The sequence below is a fragment of the Pelobates fuscus genome, chromosome 7 (assembly GCF_036172605.1).
Source record: "Pelobates fuscus isolate aPelFus1 chromosome 7, aPelFus1.pri, whole genome shotgun sequence".
NCBI classification, from domain to species: domain Eukaryota; kingdom Metazoa; phylum Chordata; class Amphibia; order Anura; family Pelobatidae; genus Pelobates; species Pelobates fuscus.
The window spans coordinates 57,528,448-57,543,900 of record NC_086323.1 but is presented as its reverse complement, the minus strand read 5'-3'; the positions used below and the strand labels follow the sequence as shown (position 1 = coordinate 57,543,900).

The window sequence follows — 15,453 nt, the reverse complement described above, 5'->3', positions numbered from 1 at the left end:
GTTTCTTATATTTGTGTTTGTGATTCTGATAATTAAACTGTATGGTTTGTTATATTCCTGCAGCAAATCCGTCTTATAATGTTTCCCATAGAGGTAGACAAACCCCATCAGGTAGTATCGAAAATATGTGCATTGTTGAGGCTTGACACTGTTCTTGTTGTTGTCTATAGCAAAAAAGCTCAAATGTTGGTTAATATGCTTCCGAGAGGAGACATACAGAACATTCCCTATGTAACTGGAGAGATTCTGTCGAAATAATGTGTAAAGAGAATGTAAGCTATTTTTGAGCAGGGCATGAAGCACCTTCTGTTCCGGTATGTCCAACTTTTCTTCTTGCAACTACTTGTTTGTTAGTCCATCTATTGTACAGCACTGCATAATTTGTTGGCGCTTAATAAATAATAATAAAAATAATGAGAGAAATATTACAATAGTCCTTTTATCTGTTCCACAACATATGGCACTGCCACTTCCATTACTAAATGGACACAATAGTCACCCAAACCACTTCATCTCATTACAGTGATCTGGGTGCAGTGGCCCTGTCCTTTTAACCCTGCAAAGTAAATAATTGCGGATTTTTAGAAACTGCAATATTTACATTGCAGGTTTAAGTGAAGTCACTGCACTGAGTAAAACTAGGTCACATGATGGAGAAGCCCCCCCACAGGAAAGCATTGACCACTCGCCACGTATGTGCATCAAGTCCCCAATGATCCTCTATGAAGAGCATTGGATTGGACCATTGTGGAGGAGGCCATGCCTCCTCAGTTGTGTTGTGGGAGGCAGAGAAGTCAGAAGCGCCGAGGAAGCTTTAAAATTCTAAATTTAATTTAAAGCAAGGACTAAACTAAAAAGGAGTGGAACAAGTTCAGTATTCAGTAGTAGATAAGTTAATGCTATTGATAACTAGCTTTTGTGTTGTTGCATAGCAACCAGTTCGGTGTCACATTCCACCAACAATGGCACGCAGGTAAATGGATTAACTGGAAGGGGAAGCACTACTCATACAGCCATCATCCAGGGGCTACTCTTATTTGTTAAAGGAGCACTATAGTGCCAGGAAAAACAAACTCGTTTTCCTGTCACTAAAAGGTTATTAGGTGTCCCCCTTCCTCGGAGCCCACCTCCCGCTGGGCTGAAGGGCTTAAAACCCCTTCAGCCACTTTCATTAATCCAGCGCTGGGCTCCCTCAGCGCTGGTGACCTCTCCTCCCTCTGCCGTAGGCAGCTCCCGCGTGGAGCCGAATGCGCATGCGTGGCCGGAGCCGCGCGCACATTCAAACCTCCCATAGGAAAGCATTACTCAGTGCTTTCCTATGGACGTCAGTGTGTCCTCAATGCGATTTTCGCATTGAGGATCGTGGAAGCGGCCTCTAGTGGCTGTCACGGAGACAGCCACTAGAGGCTGGATTAACCCTCAATGTAAACATAGCAGTTTCTCTAGTGGGACCTGGCACCCAGACCACTTAATTGAAGTGGTCTGGGTGCCTATAGTGGTCCTTTAATAATGATTCTCACCAAAAGGCTGAATATGTTTCATAATATTAAACATAGAATGCGACGGCAAATAAGAACCACTCAGCCCATCTAGTCTGCCCAATTTTCTAAATACTTTCATTAGTCCCTGGCATTATCTTATAGTTAGGATAGCCTTATGCCTATCCCACGCATGCTTAAACTCCTTTACTGTGTTAACCTCTACCACTTCAGGTAGAAGGCTATCCATCTCTGTAAAGTAATAATTCCTGGGATTATTTTTAAACATTTGCCCCTTTAATTTAAGACTATTAAAACAATATAAATTATGTTTTACAGTTAAATTGTCTGATGCGCTTCTTAAAAGTACAAAAACAAATTAATATCTACTTTTCCGTCTAAGTGGTCATAGAAGTCTGAAAATATGGTATATTTATTTATCATCTGTTATTATAACGTATAACTGACTTTTGTTTCAGCAGATCATTTGGATTTATCCTAATAGGCAGTGGATTAAATATGCTTTAACACATGCAGGCACTTCTGTTAGATTTTGTTTTGTTTTTCTGCAAATACCTGTGTTTGAAAGCTGATTATACATAAAATAAATTCAACAACAAACCAAAAACATAAAGCAGACTATTATATCAGAAAGAGAACAGATTGTGTAGAATCAAGCCGCATAAAACCTGTCCCAACGTGATATTTTCATCTTAGTGGGTTATGCAGAAAACCTGGTTTAAGATGACTGGCTAGGATCTCAAACAATAGATGAAATATAAGGCATTATTAATTAATAAAATAAAGTGCATGTTATTTAAAGTCCGTTTTAAAACAGCTCGTGTTCCCTGCACCAGATTGCAGTAGAAATGGATAAATACATTTTCTAGAATTCCAAGATAATATCTTATTCAAATAGTTGTTTTTCTCAGATTACAGACTAAGTCCTGCTACTCTACCATATGGATAAGAGAGACGCTTTTAAGAGGACATCATTCAATGCAAAATTGCCCTGTGTCTTCTAATCTGTTTCTTCTTGTCCCACCAAAGGCCAGGGACAATTCCCAGATTCTATTGAATCTACAGGTAGAACTGGGAGCACTAAATGGGATATACGACTCCACACCCCACTGAGTTTATCCACATCCATCTCATTGTGGGAGCCTATGTGATTTGGGCTTGTAAAACGTTTCCACAAGAAGTCTTTTACTTTCTCCTCTATTTCTGCGAGAGACAGATTTTGATCCAACGTTTCTTCATCCAAAAGAACTGTGATCACCAGAGCCACATTTGTGAAAGCAGCATTCTCATGATCACAGTATTTATAAAGAATAAGCAAGGATCCAGCGGGTAGTTCTTCTAACCGATGTAAAACTGCTGCGCGATATGTGGTTTTAAATCCTGAATCTAGTTTCTGATCAATATGCAGTTTAGCAGTCTTACTGTCATATTTCGCTTTAGTAGATCCATCAATCACCAAGCAAGATGCATTTAATGCACTGGAATATGTCTTGGCTAGTTGTTCACTTAAGCAACGCAAGGTACGCTCTCCGCCACGGGCTGCAGTTAGGATAAGCGTAGTAGGCTCCAGGGGATTGGACTTGTTTAGGTGTTTTAGATGCATTTTTTGGCTTCTCAACCAAAGAGCTTCATTCTGTCCGGGAAAATAAGTTTTGTAGCTTTCAAATTCACGCTGGTATATCTGGAGCACTGAGGGATTTGGATCGGCAGATGGACTGGACCCTGAAAGAAAATACAAGAAAAGGATCCCCACACCAGCCGCACACAAAAAGCCTGAAATTAAAAAAAAAAAAAAAAAGAGTTACATGGAGCAAGTAAATAATATGCAAAAGTATTTTTACCTGTGCTATATATAGTGGTATCTCGATCAATGTTTGTAGATTTGGAAATCTATATTAAAAAATATATATATATGCTTGACAATTCTAGCATTTATAGAGTTAAGGCTGATAAAGCCATGGAGCCATTTTCTAAGGTTCCAAATGCCTAAAGGAACATTATAGGGTCCAGAATACAAACATGTATTCCTTAATCTAAAGTGGAAAAACCTTATTTAGGTGGCCAGCCCCCCATTGCGCCCATTAAAAAGGTAATAAACGTACCTTTATTTCAGAGCCGTGTGGGTCTGCTGGCACCGGCTCCGCCCCGATCCGTATCCTTGGCTGAGATAATCAGAATTGACAATCTCAACCAATCCAGTGCCTTCATATGGAAAGCATTGGATTGGTTGAGATTGTCAATTCTCATAATCTGATGACTGGTGCTTAATCCAGCACAAAAATACAAAAGTTAAGGAGAATGGATAGCACTCTGGAACTGCAAACGTTTACACACTTGGGAGAGGGGTGAGTACACCATGTTTATACTTACAAGGCATAAATACTTGAACTGTTATTTTATGCACTTTGTCCCGATGAAAGATTATGTTTTAATCTGAAACATTTGCAAAAAAGTAATGATGGTCCAGGTACTCAAGTTCAATCCAGTAGGCAGATTTATTGGAGCAAAATCAAAACAACGTTTCGGACCACAACAGGGCCTTTGTCAAACGTTGTTTTGATTTTGCTCCAATAAATCTGCCTACTGGATTGAACTTGAGTACCTGGATCATCATTACTTTTTTGCAAATCACATTGTGAGGATTGGCCAAGCTCAGGCCCGGTTGGATACTGGGATCCATGAGAATGCACTATCCACATTGGTAAACATATTAATCTGAAACATTGACACATCAATAAAAGTTAAGTCGTACTTTTTGTAAAGTCCCAGAGTGCTATCAATTATCAATTCCTCCATATATACATACACCCACCCCCCCCCCCCCCCACACACACACACACACACACACACACACACACACACACTCACTGATCAGCCACAACATTGAAACCACTTGCCTAATATCGTGTAGGTCCCTTAGTGCTGCCAAAACAGCTCTGATGCATTGATCCATGGACTTCATAAGATCTGGAAATGTGTCCTGTGATATCTGGCACCACGACATTAGCAGGAGATCATTTGAGTCCTGCAAGCTGTGAGGTAGCACCTCCATGGATCAAATTTGTTGTTCCAGCACATCCCACAAATCGGATTAAGATCTGGGGAATTTGGAGGCCAGGCCATGAATGCTAGGACTGAGATATTTAAAAAAAAAAAAAACACACCAGAGAATCAAAACACCAACTGCTGGTAGATCAAGCAGTCACATGCGATTCTAAGACATATGACTGCTATTTTGGGGTAAAGAAGGAAATATTTCCAAGTTTGTTGCAAAATTGGAAGCGCTTCAGACTGTGTTTTTTGCCTTCTTTTGGATCAACAGCAAAAACATATGTGAGGAAGGCTGAACTTGATGGACGCAAGTCTCTTTTCAGCTATGTAACTATGTAACCCCCTTAGCCAGATCATTATGAAGAGTGGCTATGGATACAGGTTAAAGAGTGGAGCTACCATCCGCCACCTACTCTACATGGACGACATCAAGCTGTAAGTCCAAAGTGAGCAGGACATTGACTCACTGATCCACCTAGGATATACAGCAAGGACATAGGAATGTAATTCAGACTAAATAAGTGTGAGCGGATGATAGCAAAAAGCGAGAAGGTTGTCACGGAAAAAGGAGTTCATGTACCAGAAGATCCAATCGGAAATGTAGAGAACAGCTACAGGTACCTGGTGGTACCACAGACACAACCATGAGGAAGAAGCAAGGAGAATATCAACATCCAAGTACCTCAAGAAAGTCAGACAGATCTTGAAGTCCCAATAATGGCAAGAAGATTATCCAAGTGATCAACACGTGTCCTCGATGAGTCATTGGGTACCCAGCTAAAATAACCTGGCCAAGAGAAGAGCTGGTCACCATGGATGTCAAACCCCAGAAACTACTCAGGATGAATAGAGGATTCAACCTGAAATCCAGCACACAGAGACTGTACACCAGCCAGGAGGAGGACAGGTCAAGTCCAGGATAAAACACAGAGGTATCCCCAAGTACATCCCAAAGATGGCTTTCAAAGATGAATGAATAAGGGAATGCCTGAGACAACATAAACAAGTAGCATGGAGGGCACACTGTGTGAATCAAGAAAAGCTAACCACAGAAAAAAAGGTACATACAAACTAGGTGCTCTATCTTAATCCAATTTGCCCTGAAGTTAATACATCAATATATACAAAGAGAAAAATAAATTTGATTCAATTTATGCTAAAATATATCATATGAGAATATACAAAAAATGAATGAAACATATACAAAGGCATCCACTTGAGGCTGCCGCTAGTTTGGCACAATCTTGGAAAATATCCTTAGTTTTACCAGCCATTCAGGGTTAAGATACAGTTGTAGCAGGAGCTGGGTAACCCGGCTGGTTACCCCCACTGTTAATGTATTAAGAGACCCATTTTCCCCCAGTAACTGGACGACACAACGTTTTGGAGGTTTAAGCACTGACAAAAACTTTATTGGGAAAAAGGCTTTTAAGCACAGACCCACAACAACATTGATACCAGACAGTGGTGTCCCTTTGCATGGACAGTTGCCCTTCTTTCACACCCCAAAGGCGAAAAAATTGAAGCACAGGCCTGCAGCCTACTCCTCATCCACCCTCTCCGGGCTCTAGTCTCTCCAAAGCTGATCTCAGGCGGTAGATTTATGCCAGCACCTGAAACCGAACAACTCCAACAGCCGGGGTATCAATCGCTACTCACAAAGACAACCTGCAGGCACAACATCAAAGATGAGGGATTTTGGAACCCTTTGAAAATGTCCACTGCAGCACAAGATGGCGGCCTATATTTTACCTAGCTCCACAGAACCAACTGACTCACCTTCTCAGCCCACAATCCCGGTTATGCTCCCAGCTTCTCCAGCTCCTCAAGAGGGATCAGAGCTGGCCACCAAACAGGATATCCAGAAACTCTTGCTGGATATCAAGAAATTATTTGAGGTCGATATAGTGGTAGTGAAGGAGAATGTTCAGGTGGTAAGGGACAGGGTCTGCATCTCCGAGGAGGACATACTCAAATCACTATGCAGGACACCATCAGAAGAGTAGAATCCTCTCATCAGGTACTTCTGCACACATGACCGCTATAGGCGACATCATGTTAATATAAGGGGCATTCCTGACACAGTTCCTGAAGAATTGGCACATTATTTTAGACACCTGGTAGCTAACATACTACCCCAGAATCTGGCTAGAAAGCTGACATTTGACGGGACATACCGGCTGCCAAGGTCCTCAAAAGCACCTCCCACTGTTACACTGGATGTCATAGTCCATTCAGTGGCGAAGATCTCGTAAACCAGTTACAAGTCAGCTGAAAGACTCCTCATCAAAATCTTCCGGCGTATTGCATTTCGGCGAATTAAAACTTGTAAATTCAAACAGGGGAATTTCATTCCGGCGAATTCACACGGGCAAATTTGTTGTGGACAGAAGAATTAAACCAAAATAGCTATTTACTAATGTCTATTTATTCTGTGTTCACTATGTTAAAACTGGCTGCTAGAGTAAATATTCCCTTCCCCCTTTATGGTTCAGTCATTATTTCCTCTGCAAGTTTCTTGTTACACATTCTTGTGTTAATAGGTAGCCTCCTTTGCTAACTCCTCCCCCACTTCCTTTGTGCCAATTCCACGTGCAACAAAATGGAGAATCACTGTTAAAGTAACAAAGAAACTACTCACTTCCCCTTTCTTCATGTATCCAAGCCAGAGCTGGAATATGGGGGGAAGAGCTCTGTAATGATGACATCACATCCTGTAGGGTGGGACCCTTTTTGAATGTTAACCAATTGTTGAATTGATATTGTATGTTTAAACTGTGACGTATTTTTGCTTTAAGAAGGAGACCCCCCTCTGGGGAAAAAAGCATTCCTTAGTATTTCACTGATCAGAAACTTTGTCTCCGGTGTGAATTACTTCTAGGGAAAGCGTGCACGCATTCATCAATCAATTTGGAAGGTGTAGATAGACAAATAATCAAAGTTTTCTTTGATCCAAAACAAATTTAGTTCCTAAAATAGGGCTTAAGAATGAATAGTCTTAATATGTAACACTAAAATTGAATTAACATCAATGTTACTATAGTATATGGCAATAAACATTTTCCTTGTAGCACGATGTTGTATAGTAGTATCTAAATAAAAAAATGTCAGCTTCCAGGTTTCAAAAATTGAGCTGTGCATTAGGTTCGATGGCGCATTAGATTTAAGTAAATACGGTATTTAAGCAGAGACTTGACCCACCTCTTCTATAAGGTTAAAGAACCAAAATAAAGTAATATATAAAAGGCATGAAGCAACAGAGAAAAATAATAAACCAAAAAACACTGGTGAAACCATAAATTGAGAGTAATAAGCAGACACCAACAATGTTTCTCAAGGGAGGACAGAAAACAAATAGACCAACACAGTGTTATATACCATATTGAGACAATTTAATGCAGTAGGAGAACGGGTGGCCACCCATGAATTATCGGAGAGCTCTGCACCTGCGGTCCCAAGATCACAAGTGGAGATGTCCTATACCAGAATGAACATAAATAACAAAAAGCCAGATTCCATTCTATACGTTACCTAGTAATACATCCTTACCTGCCACCAGTGCTTTTTGCTTCTTCTGCCAAACAGTGAGATACGGATCTGCAAAGGAAAAGATAAACCTAGGTTAGTTACATTTACCGAATACTATCTCCATGGTTGGACTTTGATACATGACGTTTTCTAAACTTCACTGACATCACTTCCTCTGATCTGCTGTGTACACATATTGATCTTACACACAACTGAAGTGGCCAATGCTGAAGGTGTACTCTTTTCATCTATGATTTAGCTCACAGATTTGCAAGTTTCTTTTACATTGATTATTTTTATATTCAAATCGTGGTGTACTTTAGGGAAAATAATTTAGCATAGGTTTAAAGAAAATTCACTCTACCCTCAGATCTTATTGCTGACATATTACTACTCATATTATGCATCCTTCTTCTCTAAATAAAATTCTAGAAGACATTATGATTGATGATGACTTATTAACTCAGACTATGCAGGATGTGCATGACAAACTTATTCAGTAATGGGATCTCTCTGCACATCTCGGATTCTTTCTATTACTAGAACAACCAGGAGTTTCTGATCCTTCTTTGTTATAGCTTCCAAACTATTTTCTTTAACCCCTTAAGGACCAAACTTCTGGAATAAAAGGGAATCATGACATGGTACACATGAAATAATCTTGCCATTGATTACATCTACCAATGAAATGTCACGGTTCTTTAACAACACGTATAGATTTGCAATCTCTGAATCCAATATTCAAAAAAGTAATCTGTAAAATTGTTTGTTGTAGGATTTAGGAGCTGGCCTTAAAGTTTGGCATTGGTTTGTCCAAGTTATCAATAGATTAATTAGCTCGAACGGAGACACTTGATGCCTTGATCAATTTACCCATTTAACTGGACAGATGATTAAGAGAAGAAGGGCTGAAAGAAAACTAATCACACTACAACCATAAAGACTTCTACCTCAAGGGACCCACACCACTTAACCTATGGGAATGGAAGCAGCTATATGAGATGCAGGTATATTTAATAATGGTTGCATTACAAATCCTCTGTTCATCTCCTTTCGCTATGTAAAGTGGGTTTTTATGAAAGAACAGAAATGATATGTTAGTCTGTCATTACCCTCACCATTACCATGTCAGAATATTCTTCAGTGCAAATTACTACTACTATAAAAAAAAAAAAAAAAATAGATTACAGCTAAAGTTATTCTCTCTCCTTAGCACCCTATTTCTACTGTGGGCAGCTGTGAATCCCTCCACTACATACACTCAGAACCTTTGCAATGTTACTGCTGATCTTACAGCATCTAGAGTCTGAGGACTCAACAAGCAACTCAGCAGTGAGCCTGCAAAAGAGAGACAACAAAAACTTTGTCGAAGAAATATGAAAAATCTGGGATGACTTGTTGTTTTCAATCTTGTCTTGAAACAAAGACCGAAATTAACACAAAGACCGAAATTAACACATAAACATACCACTTGTTTTAGTCACACCTGGAGAAGTTTTGGGAGCCATGGATGAAGTATTCTGAATAAATTGAGAACGATTCCTTGCCCGTAGCTGTTTAGAGTCTTCACCTGAAACAAAGACATGTTTGTTCGCTGGATTATATATATATATAATTTTTTTAAAATATGTTCACAAAAATACAGAGTTGTTATAAACGGTTTTTATTTCCTTGCCATTGCTTGTTACTAGGTATGGAGTAAAAGTCTGGGGACTTTGCATAATTTGATGTCTGATGGTGACATCACCGATGGGGGTTCGGTGTCCCTCGCGAGCGCTGCCATTGTCTTACTGCTGGTCCTCTTCAGCACCAGGAGAAAACAACACTGTTGTACTCTTGCGCATGTGGATCGTATAGCATTGAGGTCTATGGAAGATCCGGCGAGACTGTGAGATTCTCCATACAAAGAGCCAATTCCCGGCAGCCTTCACTTGTGATAGCTGTGTGGCTGACACTTCTTGACATCGGCAGCTCCACAGAGTGTCAAGAAGAGGAAAAATACTGAGACTAAGTGAACCACAGGAAAGCATACATTTGAGGAGAGTCTCTGGAAGTTGTTTAAGCAGTAAGTAGTGTAGTTAGCATGTTTATCTCCAATGTTAACATTAACTTAGGACTCACCAATATTGGAGTTGTGTGACATAGTGGTGGGATAAACATCATATGGCCATGTGTAACCAACATTTCATTATTAAGATAGGTAATTTTCAAGTAACCTTGTAAGATTTAAAACTGCATGTGTATGTGTGTAATTGCTGTTCCTTAATCTATATTTTGTATATATTTTTGGTCTTTACAGCAACACTACTATTTATATACCGTATATACTCGAGTATAAGCCGAGTTTTTCAGCACATTTTTTGTGCTGAAAAACCCCAACTCGGCTTATACTCGAGTCAATGTCTGTATTATGGCAATTTACATTGCCATAATACAGACTGGGGGCTGTGGGGGCTGCAGAGCGGTTACTTACCTCTCCTGCAGCTCCTGTCAGCTCTCTCCTCCTCCGCGGCGGTCCGTTCAGCACCTCTGTCAGCTCCCAGTGTAAGTCTTGTGAGAGCCGCGGGGTCATAGTGCGGCTCTCGCGAGACTTACAGTGCGAGCTGACAGAGAAGTTGCACGGACCAGCGCGGAGGAGGAGGGAGCTGACAGGAGCTGCAGGAGAGGTAAGTAAACTCTCAGCCAGCCCCCCACTGAACTGCCAATGCCACTGGACCACCAGGGAAGGAGAGCCCCCCTCCCTGCCATGTATCAAGCAGGGAGGGGGGGGGACGAAAAAATAAATAAATAATAAAATAAAATATTAAAAATAATAATATTAAAAATAATAATAATATAAAAAAATAATAATAAAAAAGCATTAAAATAATAATAATAAAATTGCCCACCCCCCACCAAGGCTCAGCTACACACACACACACACTGCACTCATACACACACTGCATTCATACACACACACTGCACTCATACACACACACTCTGCATTCATACACACTGCACTCATACCTCATACACACACTGCATTCATACACACTGCACTCATACACACACACTGCACTCATACACACACACTGCACTCATACATACACTGCACTCATACATACACTGCACTCATATACACACACACTGCATTCATACATACACACACATCACTCATACACACACATTACTCATACACACACATTACTCATACACACACGCTGCACTCATACACACGCTGCATTCATACACACACGCTGCATTCATACACACACACTGCATTCATTATATACACACACTGTAAATAAATATTCAATTAATATAATTTTTGTAGGATCTAATTTTATTTAGAAATTTACCAGTAGCTACTGCATTTCCAACCCTAGTCTTATACTCGAGTCAATAAGTTTTCCCAGTTTTTTGGGGTAAAATTAGGGGCCTTGGCTTACATTCGGGTCGGCTTATACTCGAGTATATACGGTATGCAGTTTCTGGGTGTGCCCTCAATTTCCATTTTTTCTGTGTATATTTGGAAACCAGACCGTATTCTTTTTGGGTTCAGCAGCTCATCTCCACTCTAGATGCCCCATTGTAGCTGCAGGAAAGCATAAACTTATAAGCAGTTTAAGTCGTTTTTACTGCATTTGGCATGTTTATCTCTTATATTACAATTGGAGTGCACGCACCAATATTGGAGTACTGTGAATTAGTGGTGAGCTTAACACATTATGACCATATGATACAACCAAATTCTCATACCGGTTTGAGAAGATAGGTGATTTTAAGTAAACCTTGTGAGATTTAAAAGTTTTTTCATTTTGTGTGTGTGTGTGTGTGTGTGTGTGTGCGTTGTTCTTTAATCTGTATTATTTAATTCTCTAATACCTCACATCTAGCGCACCTTGGCTTCCCCTACTTTGCCTGACTTCCTGGTAGTGGTCTTGCAGTGTGACTGTGGAGTGGTTTTGAAGACAGCTCTCTCTTTCCCCATTCCCCTCTCTTTTTTTCTATTCTGTTTCTGAATTCATTCCATTTATCGCTCTTTTTTACAAGCCGTGTTCTCACTCCTCTCTGACTCCTCTGCTGTAGCTCACTCTGGGCAAATCTCTCTCCTTTTCCTCCTCTGCTTATTGCTTAAGACGGGCCCACAGCCCCTTGCAGATCAGGTTAGGTATTGTCACCCTTTATATAAACTCATATCTCTGTATATTCTTTGACTATACAGTATTTTGCGTTTATATATCATGAACCCGGTTTTAAAATAAAACCCATTAAATTGCTGTTTGCAATATCTAGTTGGATATGTCTTGTTCAAACTTCATAACTGTACTCTCATTCTTTGTATCAAAACTAGGAAATCTCTAAATAAGGATTCTTTAAAAAAAAATCACTCATTAGGAGGCTTACTTTTTTTGTGATGCATTACTGTACTTTTAACTTGTATTAATTTATAGGCAAGTTGCCATACAACAACAAGCTGGATTAATATGTTCTTTTGTATATCACTAAACTTGTTCTGCTTACCTTCTAAATTAGCTCCATGTGACCTTTCCACTTGCTTGCTCTCATATTTTTCTTCTGATTCAATAGACGGTGACTTTTCCCCATATTTCGGAGTATCTTCTGACGTCAAGAAGAGGTCACTGTCATGCAAGTTACTTTCTTTACTATGCTGGTAAAGCACAGTATTAGCACTTTCAGCCAGCCCTAATGTTTCACAAGGTATTTTTGTTCGACTACTATTATTTTCTGTGACATTAGTTGGCACTTTTCCATCATTAAAATCTTCCCCTTTGTTCAATATAGATTCTGTTTTTTTAATAGCATTTTTGTTACGGACTAAACTCTGTTCTGTTGTTTCAACAGCAAATTCCCCTGGGTCTGCACCTGACTCTGGGTGTTCACCAGGCTTTTCATCTCTGTCCGTTGTTGATGGTTTTATTTTTTTCGCCAGGCTTCTATCTTCCTCTGGGTCTACGCTTGACCCAGTGTGAGATATTTCTTCTGTGTTCTCAGCTGATGGTTCACTAGAATCTTCTATTGATTCACTGGCATTTTGATCCATATCCAAAGCCGATCCTTTTTTGTCATTATTTTCTGACGTTAAGCTTGAATTTTCCACAGACAAATTTTGTGGGACATCATCTTGCGTCGTTTTTTCACCAATCTTTTTCTCTGTGTCTGCAACTGTTGCGTCAACAGCAAATTCCCCTGGGTCTACACCTGACTCTGGATGTTCACCAGGCTTTGTATCTATGTCCGTTGTTGACGGTTTTCTTATTTCCTCCAGGCTTCTGTTTTCTTCTGGGTCTACGCTTGACCCAGTGTGAGATATTTCTTCTGTGTTCTCAGCTGATGTTTCACTAGAATCTTCTATTGATTCACTGGCATTTTGCTCCATATCCAAAGCCGATCCTTTTTGGTCATTATTTTCTGACGTTAAGCTTGAATTTTCCACAGACAAATTTTGTGGGACATCATCTTGCGTAGTTTTTTCACCAACCTTTTTCTCTGTGTCTGCAACTGACTCTCTGTTATCACTTGTATTTTCTTTTGCATCCCCAGCAGGTCTTGCATTTTCACTAGGCTTTTTTTCCATGTCCACCAGACTTTGCTTCTGTATCCACTGATCTTTTTCTTTCTTTTCCTTTTCCAGGCTTCTGTTTTGTGCCCACAACTGACACTATTCACCAAGCTTATCTTCGATGTGCATGATTTCAATGAATCCTCAGAATATGATGCAGAATATGTGTTTCTTTGAGCTGAGAGATTTGTGAGCCCTATTTCCTAGAATAGACCCATCACCATCTGTCTTCAGTATCAATCCTTTAGAGTTTCTTTGCTTTTCATAACTTGTAGATGAATATGGGAGACTGTCTTAGAAGATCATTCCTTTTCGTCCATGTGTTCTGAAAGAGGGGCACAGACTTTCATTAAAGTCAATGAGTCTATAATCAAAATAACGTTTTTAGTTAGTAGTGGCAGTTTTTAGTTATTTTTTTTCTCCGTCAACATTCCCAAAATGTATGACCTGGTGCGACCCTAACATGAAAAGAACCTTAGCACTACTCCTAACTATGGGTTTTCTGGAGACATCCATAACTCTCAATTACATATTTGCTTAATACACTATTGTACTCTAGCTCATACGCCTGAGAACTCCATAGAACTCTGCAAGACGATGCTTTAACTTATAGTCATTGCTAGGGACAGCTGCTGGGAAAAGACATAAAAGTTACCAATGGAAACTCTTTTGAAGAGAGTTCAGTCTTTATGAAATACTCAAAAACAACAGTTTCTCTTTAACCAGTGCTAACAAATGCCAGCAAATGTTCAACTCAGTAGTTATAGTCATAACTCTAAATTGTTCTATCTTAATATATGATACAACATATCAAAGCTAATATTACATTTAAAAAAAATTAAATAAAATAAAGCATTCATACCTAATGGCAGATATTTACCAATCAACAGTAGTTAATTTATGTTGTCACATTAAACCTTTCAAGACATGTTGTATTACTACTGTCATTCAGACTCCATGATATACTTTTTACCAGTATTGTTAAAAAAAACAGCACTTTTTTTTTTTTTTTTTTTTTTTTTTTACAGCTTTCAAATACCCGTCTTTAATCACATAAAAGGACGTTATCATTGTTTTAATAGTCCTGTTCAAAAGACCAGCTAGGGGACCTAGAGCAGCTCTGTCAGAACCAGTAAATAATTATTGTTAAAATATTAAACTATTGGCAAGGATAAACAAGTTAATTACTGAAATAATTGCCCCTTGGGAAAGGGTTAACCTGCAACTTTCCATTATACATGGTATACATACACCACACAGTAGTATTTCATTAGAATTTCCTCTTCCCTTCTTTCACTAAAGCTCACAGACTCGTTGAATGAATGATGGTTGTCTGATAATGATAATCTGTTGAGGGCAGCTGCGCAGGTGTAGTATATAGGTCAGTCGTGCAATTTATCCAATCGCAGAGCAACTCAGACATGCTCGGTATGTGATTTTTGAAGTGTCCCATTCAATACAGTAGATTATGAGTTCAAGGGACACTATAGGCACCCAGACAACTTCAGCTAATTGAAATGGCCCTGGGCAGTGTCCCTTTTGCGCTTAGTGCTGCAATGTCAAACATTGCTGTTACAGAGAAACTGCAATGTTTACATTGCAGCACTAAGTCTGCCCACAGTGAAAATATGTACAAAAGGATCAGCAATAATGTACGAGACCTTACAGATATAAATATAAGGCAACACACCTGAAAAATAGGGCTCCCTCTACCAGACAGCAACTATAGGACTTCCTTCATTATAACGGACCTTAGGTGTGGTATCTGACGCTGGACGTCCTCATGTCTGCATGAGCAGCTCCAGCGTCAGA

General features: G+C 39.6%; 1 protein-coding gene across 1 annotated transcript; it reads right to left on the bottom strand.

Moving 5' to 3' along the window:
- Positions 1–2,397: 2,397 nt before the first annotated feature.
- Positions 2,398–14,226, bottom strand: LOC134569142 (torsin-1A-interacting protein 2-like). Its single transcript, XM_063428050.1, has 4 exons — positions 12,582–14,226; positions 9,547–9,648; positions 8,100–8,147; positions 2,398–3,272 (listed from the first exon to the last, which is right to left on the bottom strand). The coding sequence occupies exons 1-4, from the start codon at positions 13,654–13,656 to the stop codon at positions 2,500–2,502; spliced, it is 1,998 nt and encodes a 665-aa protein (XP_063284120.1). The 5' UTR covers positions 13,657–14,226; the 3' UTR covers positions 2,398–2,499.
- Between the last annotated feature and the right edge of the window lie 1,227 nt (positions 14,227–15,453).